General features: G+C 48.6%; 1 protein-coding gene across 2 annotated transcripts in view; it reads right to left on the bottom strand.

Annotated features, from left to right (window-relative positions):
* Positions 1-25,732, bottom strand: part of CEP350 (centrosomal protein 350) — a 1,459,870-nt gene that overhangs the window by 48,506 nt on the left and 1,385,632 nt on the right. For both annotated transcript variants that reach the window (XM_086955422.1, XM_086955428.1), the window contains 2 exons: positions 25,394-25,540; positions 1,426-1,548 (listed from right to left, as the gene is read on the bottom strand). In XM_086955422.1, the coding sequence (XP_086811548.1) occupies positions 1,426-1,548; positions 25,394-25,540 (270 nt within the window). The remainder of the gene's footprint in view (positions 1-1,425; positions 1,549-25,393; positions 25,541-25,732) is intronic.

Genomic DNA, 25,732 nt, shown 5'->3' with positions numbered 1-25,732 from the left:
CGCGCCTTTTGCACAGACATTTGTCTGTGACAGTCCTTAAAAGGCTTAAACTCTATAGTTTTAGCAGGGGACACAGCTCCCCTGCACACAGATAAAAAAAGCAAATTTCAGAAAATAAACTTTTTAACTGATGAGGAAAAAAGTGCGAACAAACTCCAGATCTCCATATGAAGGCTCAGATAGAAAGCAACAAATGTTGACACGCAGTGGTGGCAGTTATATGTGTCTCCATCTTAACTTCAGAGGTGGAATGAATTCAATGTAAAACTGCATGAACCCACCTACTGGCACTCTTCAATCTTACAAACACAGTCAGATGCTTTAGTATATTCTAAAGGTGAAGAATCTGCTGTCAGAATTATTGATCAGAAGGCCTACACTTTAACCCCTTGCGTGCGGGGCGTATTCCCCGCCTGTGCTGACTCCGCCTTGCGCGGGCGGAGTCATGACGGAACGGTTCCGTCATCAGCACAGCTCAACCGACGCTGATGACGGAACAGTTCCGTCATCAGCATGGAAGGGGTTAAGTACCCCAATAATCAAAAAAGGACTCTGCACTGGGAGTGGTAAAAACCACAGCAGCTAAGAGGTTAAAAGTCGGCAGTGGTTCCCAGAACACCTGGCCACTGCCAAGCAACTTTTCTTTTCTGAAGATGCCCAAAGGGCACCCTTGCGAATAGGTACCACCAGCTTTGAGGAGTTGGTAACCTATCAATGGTTTGCAACCAAACCTGATGTCACAACTCATTGATACATAGCATTCCAAACCACAATTTGGAAGTACCCTACACATGTCCCTTTCAAATTGCAATTTAGTATGCAATTCTAAACTCTATTTTGCGATTCTGGAAGCACTTACTGAATTGCAAAATGGGCCTATGAGCCATTTAGCCGTCTCAAACCTGCAAATGCTAAATGTCTTTGTACAGCTAGCCCTTCCTTTTTAAAGGTGGGAGGTCAAGATTAACTGTCCCTATGCAATACAAACATGCCATCATAATTTCGAACCCAAATGCTTCCGCTTGTAAAGAGTACACTATCAGATTAGGTTGGTGTTTGGCCATTGCAGGAAGGGTGGCAATGACAGAACGCATATTGGTGAACCTATGCAGCATAGGAAACATTATTAGAACTATAACTGATGCCCTTTTTCCGGACATACTGCTGCAGGTTGGACAGCATTCTAACTGGTCATCATGCAGTACAGTCCAGACACATGGAACTGTTTTCTGAAATACACTATGAGCCAATGTAATATAATTAATTTCTAAGAACAGATTTGAAAAACAATGAACGAGAATAAAAGAAGATGATTACAATACAGTCACGGGGGAAAACAGCTATTAAAGATTTCCTGCATGCCCACACATTTCCTCAAAGCAGTCTTAAACAGAAGAGTTGGAGGCATAGACTTAGCGATGTTACCAGAATGTGATCCACTCGATCCCGCTTCTTTCGCCCAAATTTCATCATTTTCTGCCAATCAGTCTTGACATTTTCTTCCTTTTTCAGGCTGCATAACTTGAGCACTTCAGCAGTCAAGAACAGCTGCAAAGCAGAAAGCAGTGGAAGTTACAGCACAGCCAGCCAGGCTAATATGACAATGTACAGTCAGATTACGGACTCTTATAATCATTGACAATTCTATCAAAAAAGGCTTAAAAGTCGACCCCAAAGCAGTATGCCCATACATGTAATATTCACCTTTACATTTAACCTGTTTGCCCAGGTTTTTGAAGTACTACTAAAATATAATTAAAAACTCCACATCACCTAGTTACTATGCAGACAGCTTAACGCCTATATTTCTTCAACTCTCCCAACAAGCAACAGGTTTTATGCATCTCACAGTAAACAAACTACACGAAATGCTACAAATGATGGCAACAGTTTAGAACATTCACATTAAAAAACAAGATCAAGGCATGCCATACATCAAAGGTCTTCCATTTTATGTTGAACAAGTTACTTACCTTCTATAACGCTTCACCTGGTAGAGACAATATCTAGCTTCCGATTCCTCATCCAAGGCGTCAGACAGGATCTGGAAAATTTTGCGTGAGCAGTATCCTGTGTGCCGTTGGGTGGCTCTGTTCGGCTCCACGTGGCGTCGTTAGCATTGGTTACGACGTTGGGGTCACCTATAAAGGGGTGACCCAGGCGCGCAGTGGTCAGATACTCTTCACTTTTCCATGCTAGAAGCGTAGGAGGATAAGCCCAACACTGCGCTGTGACCAGAACCGCTCCGAAGAAAAGGAACTTCTGAGAGGGAATTAGCTGTGACTTCGGCACGTTAATGGTAAACCCCAGTGCATGCAGGAGGTCGGCCGTAGTCTGGAGGTGGGAGACCTAAGTCTGGGGCAAGCCTGTCTTCAACAGCCAGTCGTCGAGATAGGGGAAGACTGGAACCCCTGATCTGTGCAGATGAGCTGCGACCACCACCACCACTTTCATGAACACACAAGGGGCGCTGGTAAGGCCAAAGGGGAGCACAGTAAACTGAAAGGGCTTGTGGCCTATCATGAACCGTAGGTAACGCTGATGGGCCGGCAGGACGGGAATGTGAAAATAAGCGCCCTGCAAGCCCAATGCTACCATCCAGTCTCCAGGGTCGAGGGCAGACAGGACCTGAGCCAGTGTCAACATCTTAAACTTCTCCTTCCGGAGGAAGTGGTTGACGTTCCTGATATCAAAGATAGGATGCAGGCCCTTGTCCTTCTTGGGTACCAGAAAGTAGTGGGAATAACAACCACAACCTACTTCAGGGGCAGGAACGCGCTTGATGACTCCCTTGGCCAAGAGAGTAGTAACATCCTGTTGGAGAAGGGTCAAGTAATCCACCGACATGCAATGGAGTTGAGGTGGCATGGATTGACGGGTAGTCTCGAAAGGGAGGGACTAGCCCCTTCGGACTATCTGCAAAACCCACCTGTGCGAAGTGATGTTGAGCCAGTTGATGAGGTGATGGCGAATCCTGCCACCCACTGGCGAATGATGGCCCTGAAAGCTCAGAATAGGAGGGTTTGGAGGCTGCTGCAGAGGGGACGCTGGTGGACTGGTCCGCCCTCTGGCTCCCCAACTCACGGCGGTGGGATTCACGTCCTGGGCCGCGCAGAGGCTGGACAGCTTGCGCAGGCCTGTGGCTCTGGGCGGGACTTGGCGGGGCACCCCTTCCATAGCCACGAAAGGGGCGCAAAGTAGACTGCGCTGGGCGGGAGGTGGAAGCGAGGCCCAAGAATCTGGCAGGGGCCCTAGAATCCTTAAAACCCTCGAGCGTGTTGTCTGCCTTGTCGCCAAACAAGCGACAGCCATCAAAGGGCTTGTCCAAAAGTGTTGCTTGGACATCACGCGAAAAGCCAGTGGACCTCATCCATGTGTAGCATCTCAGTGCTACTGACGTAGAGATCGTCCTGCCTAGTGAGTCGGCGGTGTCCAGCCCACCTCTTATGGCGAACTTCGCTGCGTCTCTCCCTTCAGCAACTGCAAAGGAGAGCACGGCCTGGGCCTCCTCTGGGCACTGTGGCACCACATGCCCGACCGAGTCCCACACCGACTGGAAGTAATGGCCCAAGAGACATGCAGTGTTCACCGACCGCAGTTCTAAGCTGGAGGAAGAAACATCTTCTTCCCAAGGTGGTGCAGCTTCTTGGATTCCTTATCAGGTGGTGTGGTAGGGAATGCACCCTTGGAAGTCAATCGTTGGACCACCATGCTCTCAGGGGTGGGATGTTGGGAGAGGAAAATGAGGTCAGATAATCATCCTGTACACAGGAGCCCCTGTGTTGGGCTTTAACCAAGTGCCCAAAAGGTTGTCTGTAAGGGCCTCATTGAACAGCAGCAGGGGCTCCGAAGAGGCTGCTGCTAGCTGAAGCACCTCGGTCAGGAGGTTAATCCTGACCGCCACCATAGGAAGCTCAAGGATTAGGGGATCGGCCACCCTACGCAACACCACTGCGTAAGATGCACCTTCCTCCGTAGCCAGTGTATGGGGAGATATCATGCCAAGTTCTGGGGAGGTGTCCAGACTATTAGCATCACCCAAGTCCTCTCTCTCCAGTTGGGTTCCTCTAACTGGTCTGCCAAAGGGTCCACAGACCCCTCCCAGTCCTCCTCACCCTCCTCTGGTAGCCACTAGGGGCGATAGGGAACACCAGGGGAGAACAGTGGTACAAAAGTACCAGTTGACGTCGGTCCGGCGCAGTGTCCATATCGAGGGGGAGGCCGGGTCGACATTGGATGGTGACACAACTGGCATCGGAGGGGGTAGAGGTGTCGCCACTGGATTCGGCGCCAGAGGTGTCACGAGGTCGAGCGGTGCTGATCCGGATTTAGGCCTGGATCGCTGGGGGTCCTGCGGCGCCGGAACCTAAGCCGCCGGCATCGAAGGCCTAGAGCCTCCAGCCAAGTCCTTGGGGCCAGAAGGCGAGCCAATGGAGTCGGGCTGGCCAAAATGGAATGGAGGGCTTTGCAAAAGCCACGAAGTTAAGCAGGGGTCGATCCGGCTCCCAGGAAGGCCAGAGTCGACCCAACAGGCTCAGCAGGTGGCGCTTCTTGCGTTGCGTCGGCCGGGGAGAACGCAAAGAGCGACGGTGCTTCTTCACCCTCGACTTACTCGAAGACCAAGACTTAGACTAGTTGTTGGGGATGTCTCTGCGACCAGTCATGCAACCTCCCTCTCGACCTAGCCCTCGAACGGCGCAGATCGTACTGCCGGGCCTCAAGATGCTTTCGGGATCGCTCCCGCAAAGACTTTGGTTTCATGGCCCGGCAGTTGGAGCACGAATTCGGGTCGCGGTTGCGCTCCAAACACCAAAGGCACACATGGTGCGGTCCGTAACCGACATCAGTTTGCTACAAAAGTCACAAGCCTTGAAGTCGGTTCGAGGACGGGACATCCCTGCGTGCACCAGGAGTCGAACAACTCGAAAAGATGTTGACAAAAGTCGCAAAAAGAGTGTCAAAAAGTGATTTGATGTTACCGCTCTCTCCAGATCTGTGCTGGCTTGCGCGGAAAAAGAAAGAACTGATGTCAGCGCTCAGGGGCAGCTTCTAAGTAGATACTGCAATGTAATTCCGGCTACCACAATGCCAATGACAAACGCGGAGTTGACGGACGCAACCCACCGACATGCAGGGGTACTGCTGAAGAAAAATTCTCCGGATCCAGTCTGACGCCTGGGGGGTAATTCTAAGGTGAGGAATCCATAACTAATGGTCTCTTTCAGATAGATATGTTGCCAGAGGTAAGTAATTTGTTCATCTGATAGAGACTTCTAGCTGCAGATTAATTGCCTTTGAATAGATACCCAAGTGACAAATGTTCACACTAAAAGGTCCAGCAGGACTGAATGAGCAAATGCCTGCCTCTGCGGGCCTGCTTGTCCAGGCAGTAGTGCTTGGCAAACGTGTGCAGAGACACCCACGTTGCTGTCTGGCAGATGTCCAGGACAGGAACACCCCAAGCCAAAACTGTTGTATCAGGCTTCCCCCTGGTGAAATAAGCATGTAAGCCCTTAGGGGGCTTCTCTCTACACCATTTCTTCAGCAGTTTCCAAAGGCGATTAATAGGCCTTGGTCAAAAGTACGAGGGTTGTTTGTGGAGGCGGAAGGCCGCTTGAAGTCACCCTCCTTTTTCCGAAGAGATTTACCCTTGGAACCCCGTGCGCCAGACACCGGAGGTTAGAGGCATTTTGTAAATATTACCATGTGCCCAAAACTATACTTGCGCTAAACCTTAAATATATAGGACTTTTCCATTAATATTAGCCATCGGTTTTTATCATGCAGGAATCCTTTACAAGATTAATTGAAGTAGCCAGAGGACAGACTTTTGATTAAGATCACTAGAAGCGCACTAGTAGGATTGCCGTGCCACAATATATGACAGGGTGGAAACCCTATAAAGGTGAGCAGAGACATTTGGTCTCTCTACTTTGTGACGCTTGTCCAAACCACGCAAACTATTAAAGTACCCACCTTAATTTGTTTCCCCAACAGGCTACACACAGACCATCTAGTTAGTCCAGAGGAAGACCCCACAGAGACGATTACATTATCGCACATTGTTTCAGGGGTCGAAACGTCGACGCTTTATTGCCAAGTGTTGATGATCGCCCAGGATAACAAAGAAATCATTTGATTAACCACTCACTGGGCTGATACTTTCCTTTTTTTAAACTTCACACTGTGTCTAGATGTAATTTTTCTTTGTAGTATATGTCCATGTATTTTGTGTAATGTGTCGTGATATGTAAATATTTAAATGTTTTTGCTCACTTAAGTTCATGAATCTTAAAAGTCATTGTAGAAGAATCGTTCTGTGTGTGTGTTTATATATATATATGGGGCTGTGGGAGGAGCAGGTCCTCAAGAGGCAATATGAGGACATTCTGAAGGAACATGTACCCCTGTGGCTAAGGTATATAGATGACCTTTTTCTGATTTGGAGGGGGTCAGAAGAATTAGCCATACAATTTGTCAATAATTTGAACATCAACCATCTAAATCTGGAATTTACTGCCCACATGAGCAAGGATTCGGTAGTCTTCTTGGATACGGAAGTCTTTACATCTGATGGCTCCATATCCACCAGACTCTACCGGAAGCCCACTGCGGGCAATTCACTGCTGCACGCATCTAGTCATCACCCTACGCACTTGATCCACAGCATCCCCTATGGGGAGATGCTTAGAATCAAGCGCATCTGCAGCAGTGAACAGGAATGTAGACTTGCCCAGACTGCATGCAAAAAAAGATTTCTTATGAGAGGCTATGGAGCTTCCATTGTGAACAAGGCCATCAACAAGACTAAAAACCTGAGCAGGGAACAGGTACTAACCTCGGGGAAGATTAGCCCAACTGGGACTGATTGTCAACCGTCTAAAGTCAGAGTCATCTTGGACTTTAGCAAACAGCATGGTGCTATTAGACGAATCCTGAAGCGGCATTGGGGTTTAATCTTACGGGACCCCATAATTGGGGAGGACTTGACTCAACATAACCGATTGCCACAACTTGCTTTTAGAAAGGCTCGGTCGATGGCTAATTGCCTCGTCAAAAGCAATGCTGAGATTAAATCACCCTCTAATTGGCTATCAAAGCAAAAGGGTTTTTTTTAAATGTCAAATATGTAAAGCATGCAATCATGCTAAAAATGTAAAAACTTACAATACCCCGTTTTTACCTAGACCTGTTAAAATCACTAAAAGAATTACCTGCAAAATGGAATACGTGGTATATGTCTTAGAATGTCCGTGTGCACTGCGTTATGTGGGCAGCACAAAATGGCCCGTGCACAGAAGGATTCTTCAACATATCCGCGCCATCACAAATAAGGACCAGACATACCCGGTGGCGAGGCATTTCGAGGTAGTCCACAATAGCAACCCGAACCTATTGAATTACTTTGCCATTGACTGCATACCCTTGTCCCGTAGAGGGGGCAACAGGGAGAGTGCACTTCATAAGCTAGAGACTAAATACATCCTAGAATTAAACACCTAGTCTCCCTTTGGTTTGAATGCGACCAAAGACTTATACACATGTTTATAAATTATGATTTATGTGTATGTATGACTTTAGGTCTGATAAACCATGAGCGTGCTGATTAGGTTATCCAATCATGAAAACTTTCAAATTCTTGTGTACGAAATTATTATTTTTTTGGATTTCTCTTTTTACTTATTTATGATTTCTTAAATCACTTAGGTGGCACTCTTTATATTGTTTATAATACACATTTTTCACTAATACACCTTGGAGGATTTCAAGGTATGAGGAATCACTGTTTAGCAGTTCGGCCATCACCCCCTTTTTTTGCTAAAAATAGGTTTTTTTTAGCCAGCTGTGTTTGCCCTCTTGGGCAGGACTGAGTAAAAACCCTATTAATAGGGTAACCATACACACAACTGTTCACAGCAGCAATTTTAAATTTACATATGATATCATTACAACCATGGTATACAGTGATTACATGGGGACCCATTCCAAGACATTTTAATTTGGGTTCATGGTTCACATGTCCTTTATTACTTGGGCATGCCATTTTGGGTTTTTTATAAATTATGTGAAACCTCACCCATTTTGTACCATCTTATATCGGTGGCTAAATGTGAATTTGTTTATTGATTTTATGAATATTGATACAAATAATATTTATATTTATGATCTTATATCCATTTACCATGGTTTGGATTTGTAAATATGTAATTATTTGATGAAATGCATTTTGGTTGCTGCTGTTTGTAATATAATGAACTGCTCGGTTGTATTTACTTCCGTAGTTTTTGATCACATATGAAAATGTATAGTCTGTCTTTAATTTTTGTATGGACTTTACACAGCTGTAAATAATGACACTAGCACATTAAAAGGGCGGTTTGTTCGATGCAACGCGTCATGTGATCAAGGTCCAGGTGGGTCCGAAACGCGCCATGGCGGCTTTGGTGCGGGATACTTGAAAAAAATAAAAATTGGCACAAAGAACTCTCTGGGTCCGCTTGTTCATCTGCTTACCGAGAAGCTGTTTTGGTGAAGTACGAATATATGCATATATGAATATATGAATATATGAATATATATATATATATGAATATATATATATATATATATATATATATATATAAGTTTATACTTATCTTTCAAAAATATTGATATAAAAAATGTATCATGAAAAAGAATACAAGAGTTTTGCGGTTCTTGGTTTGGACATAAGTTGTAATTCCCTTTTTTCATCTGTTGATTGTTCTCATCCATTTGGAGAGAGATATCTTTGATTTCTAAGAGTGGCAGAACCACTGTTCGATTATAGTGCTTTCTAGGCAGGGCATAGTAGATTTTAATACAGAGAACGACTAAACGAGAAATGGCCCGTTTCTGCACTGCCGGACCTTTTTTAGCTCCCATGTAACCCACAAAGAGTTGGTCGTTCACCTGGAACTCTTTTGTGCAGTCAAGGTAGAACGACAACGCTTTGGAGATGCTTCTCTTCCTTAGAGGGATGCAGTGGAGCAAAAAAGGGGGGCAGCTTGATTGATTGACCCAGATTATCTGGAGTCACAACTTTTGAAGCACAGGTGTGAAGCACCACGTTATCCATATAAGTCATCATGTAGGGAGGCTTGAATGACAATGCATGCAATTCACTCACCCTCCGGGCAAATGTTATTGCCACTAGAAAGGCTGTCTTGAAGGTAAGCACCTGGAGGGGACAATTATGTCAAAGCTTGAAGGGGAGCACACAAGCTATGTGAGAACCAAATTAAGGTCCCACTGCGGCATGATAGAGCGTAGGTGGAAATGTGTACAAGCCTTTTTAAGAACCTATTTACAATAGGAAATTTGAACGAAGCTGCAAGAAAGGGGACAGATCAGGAAGATAACCCTTAAAAGCAGAGCCCTGCTGGGCAAACATAAGACTAAAGAGAAGAATATTAGTTAAAGAAGCCGAAAGAGGGCCAATAGACCTTTCTGTACAATATTTTACAAATGTATGCCAACGGCAGGCATATACAGTCTTAGTGGAAGTCCGGCTGGCCGCCAAGATAATATTAAATACTTTGGGAGGAAAGTTGAAAGCTATCAACTGTTGGCGCTCAATCTCCATTCATGGAGGTGGAGAATTGACATATTTGGGTGGAGAACCCTACCTTGCTGCTGCGACAGAAGATCCTTGTGAAGGGGTACCTGATTGGAGGAGCAATGCTCATTGGAAGAAGCTCTGGAAACCAGACTCTCCGTGCCCAGTCCGGAGCCTCAAGTATGACTTGGCCTGGTTGTTCTTGATCTTCTTCAGAACTCTGGGCTGAAGTGGTATGGGCGTACAGGAGGCCTGAGCTCCACTCGCAACGAAAATTGTTGAAGAGCGTTAGCCGCCTTTGAAAATCCAGCGTGTAAAACTGCTAACATTGCGCATTCTTTTGAGGCAAACCGATCTAAGCAAGGCTCTCCCCACTTCTGAAAGAGACCTTGCCCCACCTCTGATTGGAGACGCCATGCGGCATACCCTTCACACTAAGTGGGCAAGGGTATTCTCAGACGTGGGTCCCTTCCTCGCTGTGCCACTGGATAATACCCTGAAACCAGCCCCAGGATACTTGTTTCCGGTCCAGGAAGGACCTGGCCTGACAGTTCGGGCTGGACTGGTCCCATGAGGAACAGGGTCAAGACTGAATTGCATATGGCTGGGTCCAAACTGGGGAGGCATAGTGATCAAAAGAACGATGGATTAAACCCAGATCCTTGAATGGGGGGTGTGTGGTTGAAAAGTTTCAGCACTCCGTCCATCATCTTGTGTTTGCTTTGTGATCCGCTAGGCATCAACAGCTGAGTTTGTCTGCCCTGGAGTTCAGAGAACCTGCCAGGTGTTGAACCACTAGGGTTATGACCTGCAGCTCCAGCCATGTCCAGAGATGCAGGGCCTCTTGACAAAGGGTCAATGACCCCACCCTGCCCTGCTTGTTGCAGTAGCACATGGCGGTGGTGTTGTCCGTGCACAACTGCACTAACTTTCCCTTAACAGAGGGAAGAAATGCTTTCAATGCCAACCAGATTGCCTGAAGCTCCAACAAAAAGATGTGGAGACCCAACTTCGTCAGAGACCAGTGTCCTCTGAGCTCCAACTTTTCCAAATAATCTCCCCATCCCAGGAGTGAGGCATCTGTCACTACTGTGAGATCGGGTTGGGAAAGGGAGAGGGGTCTGCCTCTGACCCAATCGCGCTTTGGCAACCACCACTGCACGTCGTTTGCATTTCCCTCCAAGATCTGGACCACATTGTAGAGATTCCCCGGATGCTGCCTCCACTGGTACTGCAGTTCCCACTGCAGAGTCCGCATATGCTCAGCAGTCTCAGAGTTAATTTAATTGAAATCCAGGATCGAGGCGGAAACATTGGTATCATAGCCTGAATATCCTGGACTCGCTGCTCGGGGGATAGGCCTGATCACTAATCTCACATTGTAGGACACAACATTCTCTGTATGGCGTATTTATTAAAAGATCTCTGGTAAAGTTCCCTCTCGCGTGTCCCACCAGGCATTACAGTGCCAGCCTGGTGGAGGAGCATAGCCCAAAGATGAAGCATGTCACCTTCGGGTGAGTGAGGGCAATTATTCTCAAAAGCACATGCTTCTTAGGGTACCTGCATTCAGTTAGAGATAATGTCACTGGGACTGAACTTTTGGAACAGTATTCTGTGATTTAATTACAATTCTTATGAGGAGAGTGTATACTGGACCGTCAATCTCCTCGTCCTTTCTTGTGATATGTGTTCATAGACCCCCACATCGTGGCCTGAGAAATGTGTAGAACTGGCTATTCAATTGCAAATGTAGTAGAAGCCCCCTTGGCCCTGGTGGAATGAGTCTTCAGTCCTTCCAGAGGTTGCCCCTTGACCAATGCATAGCAGATCTTCATGCAGTGGACTACCACTTTGACAATGACCTTTTCTGCAGTCTTGTTAGTGCCTGGCATAAATGGACTATGTAGAGGGGCACCACGCAGCAAGGATAACATTCAACACGTTAGGAGGGAGAGCTAACTCAGTTAACTGTTGCTGCTCAGTCTCCACGCAGGAAGGTGTAGACCAAGATGCAGAACCTTGCCCTGCTGCAGTGACAGATGATCCTTCCGAAGCAGAAGCCTGATCAGGGGAATCTATCCCCTGATCAGGCCAACAGCCACATGCCAACAGGTTCTAGGCACCACACTCACCTGCCCCAATCCAGAGCTACTAGGATGTTTTGGGACTGGTGTTTATTGATCTTCACAACAAGGGGCGGGAGAGGTAGGAGTGGAGCAGCATAGAGGAGTCCCATATGCCATTCTAGCTGGTATGAAGCTTCAAAAGAAAGCAGTGTTGGGAACTCCAGTGCTCAAAAGCTTTGACAAGGGGCGTTTTTGGCGGTGCCATAAAGATCTACCAATGGTTCTCCCCATTGTTAGAAGATGCAAGGTGCCACTTTATAGAGAAACCATTTGTGATCTGCCAGCACCGTCGGCTGAGCTCGCCACACTAGTGTTCAAAGATCCCACAAGGTGGTTCACAACAAGGGAAATGCCCTGATATCCCAGTTAACTTTAGAGGGGAAGAGCCTCTGGGCACAGAACCTAGGACCCCACACCTCACTGCTTGCTGCAGTATCACATGACAGTAGTGTTGTCTGTGAGGTCCTGTATCAGACTCCCTTTAATGGAGATAAAAAGGCCTTCAGCAACAAGCGAATGGCTTGCAACTAACAGGTTGACATGGAGTTGGGTTTCCACCGAAGACAGGACCTCCGATCTCCACCTTGACCTCCCCAACCCAGCAGAGATGCATCCGTGACCACAGATCGCTCTGGATGGGGAATGGAGAGAGGTCTGCTGCTGATCAACTGAGGCATTAATTTAATTTTCCCTCATGGATTTCAGTCAAACCCCCCGCCCCCCAACCCAGCCTCACCGCTCTTACCTGCATGGACTGCTGCTGGGTGTGACTTTGGCACATTGTGAACAATGTCAGAAGCCTCACCATCATCTAGAGCTGGTCTATGAAGGACTATGGGCAAGCCCACCCTCAGCAACCAGTCGTCGAGGTAGGGGAAACTGGTATTACCAACCTCTAGAAGTGGGCTGCGACCACACCATCACTTCCATGAAGAGGGTGGAGATCTAAAATAGAATAAAGGCCCCAGTCCTTCGACACAAGGAAATAATGGGAGTAACAACTAGCCACAATTTCCGAGCTGGTACCCTCTCTACAGCCCCCTTCGACAAGAGAGCCTGCAAATCCTGCTACAAAAGGGCAGGAGCTCTACTGAAAGCTGCTCTTATGTGGATACAATATGCAGCGAGTCAGAAACTAATGGAAGAGTATAGCCCTGTTGAACGATCTGAAGGATCCATATGTTAGATTATATTATTTGCCTCCTAATGCAAAAATGTGTTGGATCCGGTCTCCTTAAAATGGTCTAGTGCCACTAAAGGCAAGCTAAAGCAGCTTGGAGGCAGATGATGTAGGGTTGGGGGACTGGGATGATGATCACAGTGTCTGCCCAAATCCCGCTCTGAAAGTATTGGTGCACCTGTTGCAGAGGTGGCCCCCAAGAAACATGCTGTGTCTCAGCTCTCTTTAAAGCGTTCCAGTGCTGAATCTGCCTTCTCGCCAAACAGGCAAGAGCTGTCAAAAGGCATGTCTATAAGAGCTGCTTGGACATCCCCAGAGAACCCCGTAGAACTCCTCCAAGTCTGGAGATAGAGCACCACACTGGTGCCAAATGACTGACCCAAGCAATCAGTAGTATCAAGGCCAAACCGAAAGTCATACTTGGCTGCATTGTGGCAAGCCTGATTGGTTGGAGCTAGGGAGGCCTGCAAGTCTTCATGTACCATCACTAAGATCTTGCCAACCATGTCCCGGAGGGAATGAGCATATATCAGCCAAGGAGACAACTGGCATTCACAGACCTCAAGGCTAGGCTGAAGAGAGCATATGTTTCCTGCATGCCTCGAGTCTCTATTATTCTCTGTCAGGGGAGTACTGGTGTGAGGGGGAGGGGAAGTTAAACACATTTGGGTTCACCTCTTTGGTTGAAGCTAAAACCACCAGACTCTCTGGAGCTGGATGTTGACTCCGAAAATCGGGGTTGCTGGTCTAAGACACCTGGCAATGTGTCTATTCACAGGAGAGCAAGGCAGCGGCAGCTTTGCTCAAGTGCCCATCAATGCGTCAGGAAGGGCTTTGTTGAAAGGTAGCAAATTCTCAGAGGAAGCCTGCCCAGGCTTTCACACCTCTGTGGGTTCCAACAGTTTTTTGCCTCCACATAAGGGAGGTATGGGTGTAAAGCAGCTGCTAATCACCACAGCGAAAGCAGTACTTTCCTCTGGAAATGACTCCATCAAGGGAAGTATCCAGCCCACTGGCCACCTGTTAGTCCATGTAGAGACTGTCATCCTCATAGTGAGAGGGCAAGTCATTCTCATTGTCATCTTTGAGGCTGGCAGACTCTGATCAGCGTTGGAGCCAAAAAGATGGTGAAGCACCTGAGGGCAGATCCTTGGCAAAGGCACTGTTCGGTCTGAATTTGACTGTATCGGAAGTGGGAGCATCAAATTCAGGATATGAATTCAGTGGAGGCAGAGAGGAGTTCAGCTCAGAGTCAGACACTAGTTTATGTATAGAAAACTCCTCCCACAGCATCAAGGCCAGCACAGATTTTGGTGTTTGAGCAGAAGTCTGCACCGAATCTGCAGGCAGTAATCCAACTGGAGCCACTGCAGATTCTTGGGGCACACAGGCCTGCCAGAGGATCATGGAAGAGTGCAAAAGATGTACAGCACAAGTTACTTACTTTTGGTAACGATATATATGTAAGAAACAGTAGTTAGTGTTAGATTCTTTACCTTAGAATATCCCCAGGCGTCAGACTGGATCCGGAAAGTTTTGCGTAGCAGTACCCCTGCGTGTCGGTAGGTGTCGTCTGCGGCTCCGCGTCCGTCGTCGCCGCCGGGATGACGTCGGAGTACTTAGACGCCGCCCTCGCGTGCTGACGTCAGTTCTTGAACATAGCTTTCCGTGCCAGGAACGCATAGCCATGCCAGAGACCGACACTGGTGCCATAAAACTAGGGCCCTCAAAGGGAATACCTTAACCCTAGATGTCGGTTCGCAGAACGGGGAGGATGGGTGGGGCGGTAAGGAATCTAACACTAATTACTGTTTCTTACAGCTATATCGTTACCGAAGGTAAGTAACTTGTGCATCTGAAAGAAACAGGTTAGTGTTAGATTCCTTACCTTAGAATAGATACCCCAGCAATACCAACCCCGGTGGTGGGTGTGCGAACCAAGATCACACCAGAAAATCCTGGAGAACGGAACGGCCAAAAAAGCCATCTCTCAGGACTTGGCTGTCCAGGCAGTAGTGTCTAGCAAACGTGTGCAGCGAGGCCCATGTAGCTGCCTGACAGATGTCTTGCAAGGGGACTCCCTGACCAAGGGCAGTAGTAGCCGCCGTGGCCCGAGTGGAATGGGCCTTCAGCCCAACAGGGGGCTCCTTTTTAGCCAAGGAGTAACAGACCTTGATGCACAACACAACCCACCGAGAGATGGTCCGTTTGTGCACCGCCCGTTCCTTCTTCGCACCCACGTAACCAACAAAGAGCTGGTTGTCCACCCGGATCAAGGTAGAAGCGGAGCGCACGATTTGGGTCCAGACGGTTGAGCCTCTCTTCCTCTTTCGAGGGATGCGGAGGCGGAAAGAAGGTGGGCAAGGTGATGGACGGCCAGATGTGAAAGGCTGTAACCACCTTGGGCAGGAAAGAAGGACGCGTTCTTAAAACAACTTTGTCCGGATGGACAGTAAGGAAGGGAGGCTTAGAAGATAGAGCCTGGAGCTCACTCACCCTCCTAGCAGAGGTGATGGCAACCAGGAATGCAGTGTTAAGAGTTAGAAGACGAAGAGGGCAATTGTGAAGTGGTTCGAAAGGAGCGCACATCAGATAGGTGAGAACAAGGTTCAAGTCCCACTGAGGCATCACAAAAAGAACAGGAGGAAACATGTGTGTGATGCCCTTCAAGAATCTATTTACAACAGGGGACTTTAAAAGAGAAGGCTGATCAGGAAGCTTCAAGAAGGCAGAAATGGCAGAGAGGTAGCCCTTAAGAGTGCCCAAAGCAGAGCCCTGCTGGGTAAGAGAAAAAAGGAAGAGGAGAACCTCTGAAAGGGGGGCAGAGAGAGGATCCACCAAGTCCAAGGAACAGTGGTTTTTTGAACCACCCTTCTCAAAATAAACCTAGTCCTGTTTACTTTTTACTTTCTAGTATCCTACACCTTTAAGAAAGCTCCTTGCTGTTTCGAGACTACACCACTTGAATATTTTCGGCTTCGACTTCACCTTTAGAAGTATGATCAGTTTCTAATCTATGTTTCTACACAGTTCCGATTCGTATTTTTTAAACGCGGTCTGGTTCGATATAAATGCACTTTCCGTGTTTACATTTCAGTCTTCGAACTCGTAAATTTGGTGTTCAACTAAGGGCGAGTCTGAATGGGAAAGCTTCGGCTTTTTGTCTCAGTGTTAGGAACAATTTCATATCTCTCTTAGGAATTTTAGATTAACGAGTATACACCGGACGATTAGAGAGCTTCAATCTTAAAACTCTGTTTTTTATGTTGCTCCATCACAGCCATCCACCGAATCACCTCCGGTGGAATAATTTGACATTCTCGTCCCACGCAGTGACTCTTGGTCTACAGTGTACAAGGTATGAAACTCGCAATTTAAGTAATTTCATTTATAACGATTACTGCGGGGTCGCAAATAGAAACTGTATTTCTTTTCACTCTATCCCATCCGTAGAATCTCATTTAATCAACGTGTCGTCTCCGACAGCAGGCATCAACACGAGTTTTTCTTCAGCAACTTTTTTTTGGTAAGGACACTTCTAATAGATTAAGCCATTTGTCTCTTCATTTCAGTCCCCACAATTAATCATCCAGCAACAGGTTCTTTTCTATCTCAACATTTGAAACACTGGTAATGCATACTTTTTACTTTACATGTGTTTTCCATGTTTATTTTTCATTAGGTCTCGCCTGTCGATGCGCATGCGCATCGAGCAAGGCGAGAGTATTGGCACTTATCCGCTCTTTATCCACACTGCAAGGAATCGTGGCGATTCCTTGCAGTGCACGAGAAATGTAAGCTCAATGCGCATGCGCATTGAGCTTAAATGCGCGTGCACATGCCCCCAGCCGCCTGCCTTGCCTACTCTCTCTCACAGCCTCCCCCAGCTCCGCCCCCTCACTACTTGATTGCACGGCCGCTAGGCCGTGCCTCCCCTACTCTCCTCCCCCCTCCTCCTCCTCTCCTCCCCTGCCTGCCTGCCGCTAGGCCGTGCCTCCCCTACTCTCCTCCCCCCTCCTCCTCCTACTCTCCTCCCCTGCCTGCCTGCCGTGTCGCACCTCTCCCCTCTCCGCCCCCTCCCCTGCCCGCCCCCTCCCCTGCCCGCCGTGTTACGGTGAAAGGCTTGTTTCCAATTTAAGCACAGGGAATGAATACAAACTTCTCTGAATGTTGATAGAAATAGGCATCCGTTATTCCTGTGATGTGATAGCATCTTTATATTGCGCAAAACGTGTCAACAGATTTAAAGTACAACATTTAAATTATTTAAAATTCAAATGGCCAAAACTTGCAACTGTATTTTGCAGCGATGGCGTGGTTCATCAGCTGTCCTGAGCCTTAGTTAGTCTAGCTTCGAAAGCCATAAATAGTCTCTCTTCTACTGTGTTCGCCTTGTTTGTCGTCCTCTTGGTTTAGTCTGTCTTCCATGTCTACGGGGCTGGATTGGTAGTTCATCGACTGTGTTGTTTGGGACTAGGGCCGGCATCTCTCTTCTAGTTGGGGATGTTAAAAGTTCTTCCTCTTGGTTATTGACTACGCCGCCATGGGTCTGAAGCTTCCAGCAGATGACAGTCCAGTGCGGGTGTCTGTGCGTGTGCGGCCGCTGCTGCCCGTAGAGGTGCTCCGTGGACACCAGCCTTGTCTGCGGGTGGGACCGCAGGAGCTCACTCTGGGACGGGACCGCACTTTCCGTTTCCACCAAGTCTTTGGGGCTGAGACCCCAAACCAGGAGGCCGTGTACTCGACCTGCGTGCAACCACTGGTGCAGTCTTTCTTTCAGGGCTACAATGCCACCGTGATCGCTTACGGTCAAACGGGTTCTGGCAAGACCTACACAATTGGGGAGGCGAGTGTGGGTGAGTAAAATATGTAATCTTTGTACGTCCCCCTATTGGTGGCTGTGTGTGAGCAGTTGAGCTAGTCGTGCTTCCCACGGGTGAATATATCATCAAGGCTGCACTGTATTGTGTAGTTTCTGATGCACGTGAGCACATACACAATTTCTGGTGTATGTAAATAATGTTACATTTCTGGTGCCAGCGATCAGTTTATCCTTTCTGGTGCCAGACTGCCAGTGAGTAAGGTAGCTCTTCTGTTGCAAGTGAGCCATGTTCCATTTCTAGTGCAAGCCAGCAATGTTCCAGCTGTACTTACTACAAGTGCTCGTGTGTTTGGGAGAGAAAGTAATAATGTTGCACGTTTTTTTATCGTAGCACAGTGCTCGCCATTTGCAAGCCATCTTGGTGCTGTTTGGTAATTTATTTTGCAGATTTTTCTCTGCTGCTCGTGGGTTTCCCCTATTTTTGAGGTTTTGTATCAGGGGTGTTTGTGTGCGGTCCAGTGTCTCATAGTACACGTGTCCCTCTCTGGCCTGTCCCAGTGACAGACTTTTCATGGTCCAGTGTGCATGTTACTGTCGCCTTCCCAGTTTTATCTTGTGCCCCTTCTCTCGTCCATGTTTCCATACCAGTATCACCTTCCCCTGTCAGTGGGCTGGGTTCCTCCGGGTCTCAGACCTATTAGTAATTAAAAACAGACATTGAATCGAGTTCCTATATTAATGTCCTTAATTTTACTGACACATAATACTGATTGATTTTTGAACAATGAATGTAAAAGACGTTAAGGTAATCCAAGTCAGCGATTTAGTTCATGTTTAAATTTCACACGTTTCACTTAATCTTGCACCAAAATACTGGTCCGGTGTTAACATTACAAGGATCACAACAAGCATTTGCAATGCAATAGGTCTCGCATTAGGAACGTTTGAGCTATTGGTATTGTAAATGAAAAATGTTGTATTTATGTATTGGTTTTGAAAATAGCTAAATTAATAGCTTTGTCATTTGCAATGCCAATAGTTTTAGCTTTCGCAAATGTGACACCTATAGCATTTGTAATGCCATATGTGTTGTATGTACGTGACTTAGATGTATTGATATTACACACCCTCACTCTCACTCACCCTCACTCTCACTCACCCTCAACACCTCACCCTCACTCACCCTCACTCACCCTCAACACCTCACCCTCACTCACCCTCACGCTCACCCTCACTCACCCTCAACACCTCACCCTCACCCTCACTCACCCTCACCCTCACTCACCCTCACTCACCCTCACTCACCCTCACTCACCCTCACCCTCACTCACCCTCACCCTCACTCACCCTCACCCTCACTCACCCTCACTCTCACTCATCCTCACTCTCACTCATCCTCACTCACCCTCACCCACCCTCAACCCCTCACCCTAACTCACCCTCACTCACCCTCAACCCCTCACCCTCACTCACCCTCACTCTCACTCATCTTCACTCACCCTCACCCACCCTCAACCCCTCACCCTCACTCACCCTCACCCACCCTCAACCCCTCACCCTAACTCACCCTCACTCACCCTCAACCCCTCACCCTCACTCACCCTCACTCACCCTCACCCTCAACCCCTCACCCTCACTCACCCTCAACCCCTCACCCTCACCCACACTCACCCACACTCACCCCCACTCACCCTCACTCACCCACCCTCACTCACCCTCACCCTCACTCACCCTCACTCACCCTCACCCTCACTCACCCTCAACCCCTCACCTCACTCACCCTCAACCCCTCACCCACCCTCAACCCCTCACCCTCAACCCCTCACTCACCCTCACTCACCCTCACCCTCAACACCTCAGCCTCACCCTCACTCACCCTCAACCCCTCACCCTCACCCACCCTCACTCACCCTCAACCTCATGCTAAAGATTTACAAAAAAACCCATAAACAATTCTAAAAGCACTAACTCTAATGCTGTGAGACCTATTGCATTTCTAATGCTTGTTTTCTATACGTTTGATGAAACGTTTTTTTTTCGTGTGTCTTAATGTTTGCCTTATTTTAATAGACTCATTAGCCATGGTTTAAAGCTTCTCTTGATTAATTGTGTACGATTTAATGTGAATCCACTGTTGTACTATTGCAAGTGCTGAATGTCGGTTTAACCAATGTTTATATATGTATATTATATTATGTTTTTCAGCGCCCCTGACTAAGGGAAATACTCCCGAAATGCATTGGGACTGGATTATTTGTTTATTCCAATTTACTTTTTTTGTTTAGACAGCAAATTTAATGTCTAGAATAAGACCAAGTAACACTGACTGTTTATTCCAAATGTATACACAGTATGTTTAAAATTCTGAAATTTTGAAATGATTGGTCACGGTTAAAAGTTTGTATTAACAAATAAGCATTACAAGTTTGCAGTTTATATAGGCAGATGGATTTCTGCTGCAGGTAGTGCGGGCAGGGTCTAATGACGTCAGTCACTAGTTCATATTCATTCTTTGCTGTGCACCATGCCACAAATTTGATCCACCTGCAGGAGTATACCGATTTTGTGGATGGACACCTGGCAGCCAGAATCACATCACAGACTTCAGGATGCAAGTCAAATAGCCTCAACTGCCGCCGCTCAATCTCCACGCATTGAGGTGGAGGCTGGACAGGTTCAGGCGGAGGATCGTACCCTGCTGCTGCGACAGAAGGTCCTCCTGAAGAGGCAGACGAATCGTGGGATCGACTGACATGCTGAGTAGCTCCGGATACCAGTACCTTCGTGCCCAGTCCGGAGCCACAAGGAGGACTTGGGCCCGGTCGCGCCTGATCTTCTTCAGCACTCTGGGCAGAAGTAATATAGGCGGAAAGGCGTACAACAGACCGCAGCTCCCCTCGCGACGAAAAGCGTCACTGAGCGAGTGTCGCCTTGGAAATTCCAACGAGCAGAACTGCGCATTCTCTTCGGTGGCGAATAGATCCAACCAAGGCTCTCCCCACTGCTGAAAGAGACGCCATTCGTGATTCATCATGCACCGGTGGCTGAGTTTGTCCGCCCTGGCGTTCAGAGAACCTGCCATGTGTGTAACCACCAGGGTTACGCCCTGGCGTTCCAGCCATTGACAGAGGCGCAGAGCCTCCTGACAAAGAGTCCACGACCCCACCCCGCCCTGTTTGTTGGAGTACCACATGGCGGTGGTGTTGTCGGTGAACACCTGCACTACACTCCCCCGGACAGAGGGGAGGAATGCCTTCAGTGCAAGTCGGATCGCCCGCAGCTCCCGAAGGTCGATATGGAGCCGGGACTCCGCCGGAGACCAGAGGCCTCTGATCTCTGCCTCTCTCATGTGGCCCCCCCAGCCCAGGAGGGACGCATCCGTCACAATTACGTGCTCCGGTTGGGGTAGGGTGAGGGATCTTCCGCTGACCCAATCGCAGTTCGTGAGCCACCACTGCAACTGCCTTGCAGTGCCCTCCGAGATCAAGACATGGTCGGACAAGTTGCCCTGATGCTGGGCCCACTGAAACTTCAGGTCCCACTGCAGAGCCCGCATCCGCCACCTGGTGTGATGCACCAGAAGGATGCAGGAGGCCATCAGCCCTAGAAGCCGCAGCGTCAACCTGACAGAGACACGGGATAAAGGCTGAAAGATCGGAATCAGAGCCTGAATATCCTGAACCCGCTGTTCAGGAGGATAAAAGTAAAACTGCGCCGAGTCCAGAACCGCTCCAATGAAGAGGAGCTTCTGAGAGAGGCACATGTGTGACTTCGGCACATTGATGGAGAACCCCAGCAGGTGCAGGAGGTCGGCCGTAGTCTGGAGGTGGGGCTGACGACTGTCTGGGACGAGCCTGCCTTAAACAGCCAGGCACCGAGATAGGGAAAGACTGACACCCCCGATCTGCGCAGTTGAGCTGCGACCACCGCCATCACTTTCGTGAACACCCGAGGGGCGCTGGTAAGGCCAAAGGGGAGCACAGTGAACTGAAAGTGCTCGGGCCTACCGTGAACCGCAGGTATCACCGGTCGGCCGGCAGGACGGGGATATGGAAATATGTGTCCTGCAAGTCCAACGCTACCATCCAGTCTCCAGGGTCTAGGGCAGCTAGGACACGAGCTAAGGTCAGCATCTTGAACTGCTCCTTCCAGAGGAAGCTGTTGATGCTCCGTAGGTACAAGATAGGGCGTAGGCCTCCTTTGCCCTTCTTGGGTACCAGAAAGTAGTGGGAGTAGCAACCACGTCCTACTTCTGGCCCAGGAACGCGGTCAAAGGGCTGCAACTTCCCCCTGCAGAAGTTTCAAGTGATCCCCTGACATGCAGTGGTACTGAGGTGGCATGGCTGGAGGGGTCGCCTCGAACGGGAGGGAGTAGCCCCTTCGGACGATTTGCAGCACCCACCTGTCCGATGTGATAGTGCACCAGTGGAGCAGGTGATGGCGAACCCTGCCCCCTACTGGCATCGAGTTGGCCTGAAAGCACGGACTAGGAGGGCTTTGAGGCGGATGCTGCGGGGGTGGATGTGGACTGGCCTTGCCGTTGTCCCCTGGCACCGCCACAGCGGTTCCCACGTCCGCCAGCGAGCTGAGGTTGGTTTTGCGGCCTGTGGCTGGCAGGACGTGAAGGGGCGCCCCTTCCTTGGCCACGAAAGGGGCGAAAGGCAGAAGTTTGCTGGCGCTGGCTTAACAAGCCCAAGGACTTGGCCGTAGCCCTGGAGTTCTTGAAATGCTCAAGCGCACGGTCTGCCTTATCGCCAAAAAGGCAACTGCCATCGAACGGCATGCCCATGAGCGTGGCCTGGACATCAGCCAAAAAGTTGGCGGACCTGAGGACGGCGCCGGTCTGACGCCGGATCCGGACCGGGGACGACGTTGTCCGGAGACAGCTTTGTGGGCGATACCCTTCGTGACGGCGCCGGCGGAGGGGTCGTGAGGTCGACCGGCGAAGTTACGGATCCAGGCCTGGATCCTGAGGGGCCCTGCAGCTTCGGGACTGGTGTCGTCGACGACGCCGGGGCCAAAGCACTCGACGGCGCCAGGGCCGGAGCCGCCGGCCCACTTGGGCTCCCAGACGGATCCACGGGGCCCGAAGGCGCCCCAGCGGAATCTGGCGGAGGGAAGCGCAACCTCATGGCCGTGAGGAAGGCGCTGATCTCTGGCGTCGCGTGCAGCCCAGGGACCGGCGGGTATGGAGCTGGACACGGGGCTTGGGGTTCCGGCGGTGTCGCCCGAACCCCCGTCCGCGTCCCACGAGTCCGGGGGAGTCAGAAGAGCGATGTTTCTTCTTCGACTTCTTGTGCCTCGACTTGCCTGAGGACTTTGAACCTGACCAGTGATGTCGACTCGCCGAGCTGTGATGACTGCGGCCCCGCAACCATTTCCTCGACCTCCTCTTGGACCGGGACCTCGAGCGGCGCGGGGCCGACTGCCGGAGCTAGAGTCGCTTACAGGACCGCTCCCGCCTAACTTTCGACGTCAAGGCCCGGCAGTCGGGCACGACTTGTCATCATGGTCGGCCCGAGGCAATAAAGGCACCGACGGTGGGGGTCGGTAACCGACATCAGTCGGCTACAGTCGTAACAGGGCTTGAACCCGGGCATCCCTACCGGCACCGGAGTCGATAAACGACTCGACCAAATCCAAAATAGATCGAAAAAAGTTAGTCAAAAAGTGACTAAGGAGTACTGCTCTTCCCGGATCTGCACTTGCTGGCGTGGAAAAAAGCATTGACGTCAGCGCGCGAGGGCGGCGTCTAAGTACTCCGGGGACGTCATCCCGGCACCAACGACGGACGCGGAGCCGCAGATGACGCCTACCGAGGCGCAGGGGTATTGCTACGCAAAACTTTCAGGATCCAGTCTGACGCCTGGGGATATTCTAAGGTAAGAAATCTAACACTAACCTGTTTGTTTCAGATACATGGCATTACTAAAGACCTCGATTTGTTGTGGAAATGCGGAACCTAGGGTGCATCTGGACTAACTGTGCAATCTGCTCCTCAGTGGATTGGGAGGAAGGCGAAGTGGCACACTGATGTCCTTGCGACTTCTTTGAAAATAGAGAGTGGAGGCATAGGGAAAGACTAACACTTGTCTTGCCTCTTTGACTATGATTTGGTCTTAATTGAAGACTTAGACAGCAACCAGGACCTCTTGCAGGAATGATCTCGGGAGTGGGAACAAATATGCCCTCTCGGATTCAAGCAGGTTTCTTCTGATGTTTGGCAGCAAACAACTTAGCTTCACGTTCATGGGTTACATTTGGATTCGTGAGGGTGCGTTCCTCACACGACTTGAAGCTGTGTCCTGAGCCCAAACACCAAAGGCATTCCTTGTGCCTATCTGACACAAACATTTGCTTGCAACAGTTCCAGCATAATTAAATCCTGCAGTTTTTGGAGGGGACTTAGTTCCCTTACACACTACTAAAGACAAAAACTTTCAACTGACAAGGAAAAGGGGGAAGGGAGCTCCAGATCCACAATTGAAGGTGCAGGAAGAAAGGAATGGACGTCAGCACACAGGGGTGATGCTAATATGCGGCTCCATTCGCCACTTTCATATGGAACAAAGTCAACCCAGAGCTACACAGAGCGGCCTACCGATGCACAGGAGCCCTGATGTGTGAGTGCCCAGATCGAGTATGGCGCCTGAGGATATTAAAGTTAAGGAATCTGTTGTTATAAGTATTCATCAGAATAATTGGCAGCTTAAGGACAAGAGAAAGAAAATCATGCTTTCATCGCCAAGCGGCCAGTTCCTAATATTTTCTGCATGTTCCCATAGATCTTAGCTTTAGTGGCATGGCCTTTAAGGATTATGGAAAAGCCCCTCAGGAAAAAATAGGCCACAGGTCTGGAGGAAAAACTGGATTGCTTTGCCCTCCAAAAAGCGCATAAGAGTTCTGGATATTGGGGAGGTGGCATGGTCAAGGCCCACTGATAGAAAGCCAAAATCTTATTAATATCTTTGAATGGTCATCGTGGAAAACTATTTTGGGTCAAGGCAAGGAAAATAGCATATATCAACAAGATATAATCCAGAAGATGAAATACAAGCAGAGAACACAAGGGAGAGCGTCAACCCTATAAATAGCTCTGCTACAGTTTCAAGAGAATAATCCTGCAAACATAAAATAGCACAGCAGAAGGGACTATGGGGGGCACTCCAGTAGTTTTGTGAGGGTTTCCCACTAATAGAAAACACTTCCAATCATGCTGGCTGTAATGATGGATAATTTATTACCATGAACAAAACCCCCAGCCCCCCACATTACTGCTTTGCAAGTGTCCCCTATATATACTTAGGAGAACTCAAGTGACAAAGTCTCTCCAGTAGGAAGAGACTTGAATGACTATTGCTATGAGATTGCAACAGCCTCTGTTCCTGATAAGAATGAGCAAACTGACAGTGCAAACCTATTCAAGCTAACTTTCTAACAAATCTTTATCTCAATTTACTGTAAAGGGCGAGAAATATACAATGACCCACCCGCACATTTTGGTGTAGGCCTCAACAATTGAAAGTGCAGGACATTTATAGGCGCCGGTAGCATAAATTAGCACAGAAGGACAAATAGTATGCAGTACTATTCAGCAGGTACTAGCCCAGCAGGGAAAAAGCAAGAGAGTTCCCGGTCTTCAAGTTATTCAACTCACTCAGATGATTCATCAGTATATTTCATACCTTGATCTCCTCCAAGTTGTCTGGATTTTTTACTCTTCTGTAGTATGCAGATGTGGCCCTGTATGGCTTCATCCAGACAGGCTGGTGCAAGTTGGGATCATCAGCAAATATCTCCCCAAAAATCTCTCTGGTCAAGTCAAACACAGCCTTCAGAAAAGAAGTTAAGAGAAAACAACTCCATCAGATTAATCAATATCTAGGTCTGTCACACAATGTTCCTATTGAATACAAGTGCTTCACTATGTACTCCCTGGGCAAACACTCAATGGGCAACTCTTGAGAACCCTCTCCAAAACGTAATGCTCCACCACTTTAGACAACTTGCATGACCAATGGTAT

The sequence above is a fragment of the Lissotriton vulgaris genome, chromosome 1_1, assembly GCF_964263255.1.
Source record: "Lissotriton vulgaris chromosome 1_1, aLisVul1.2, whole genome shotgun sequence".
In the NCBI taxonomy this organism is placed as follows: domain Eukaryota; kingdom Metazoa; phylum Chordata; class Amphibia; order Caudata; family Salamandridae; genus Lissotriton; species Lissotriton vulgaris.
This window is presented reverse-complemented; position numbering and strand designations above follow the sequence as displayed.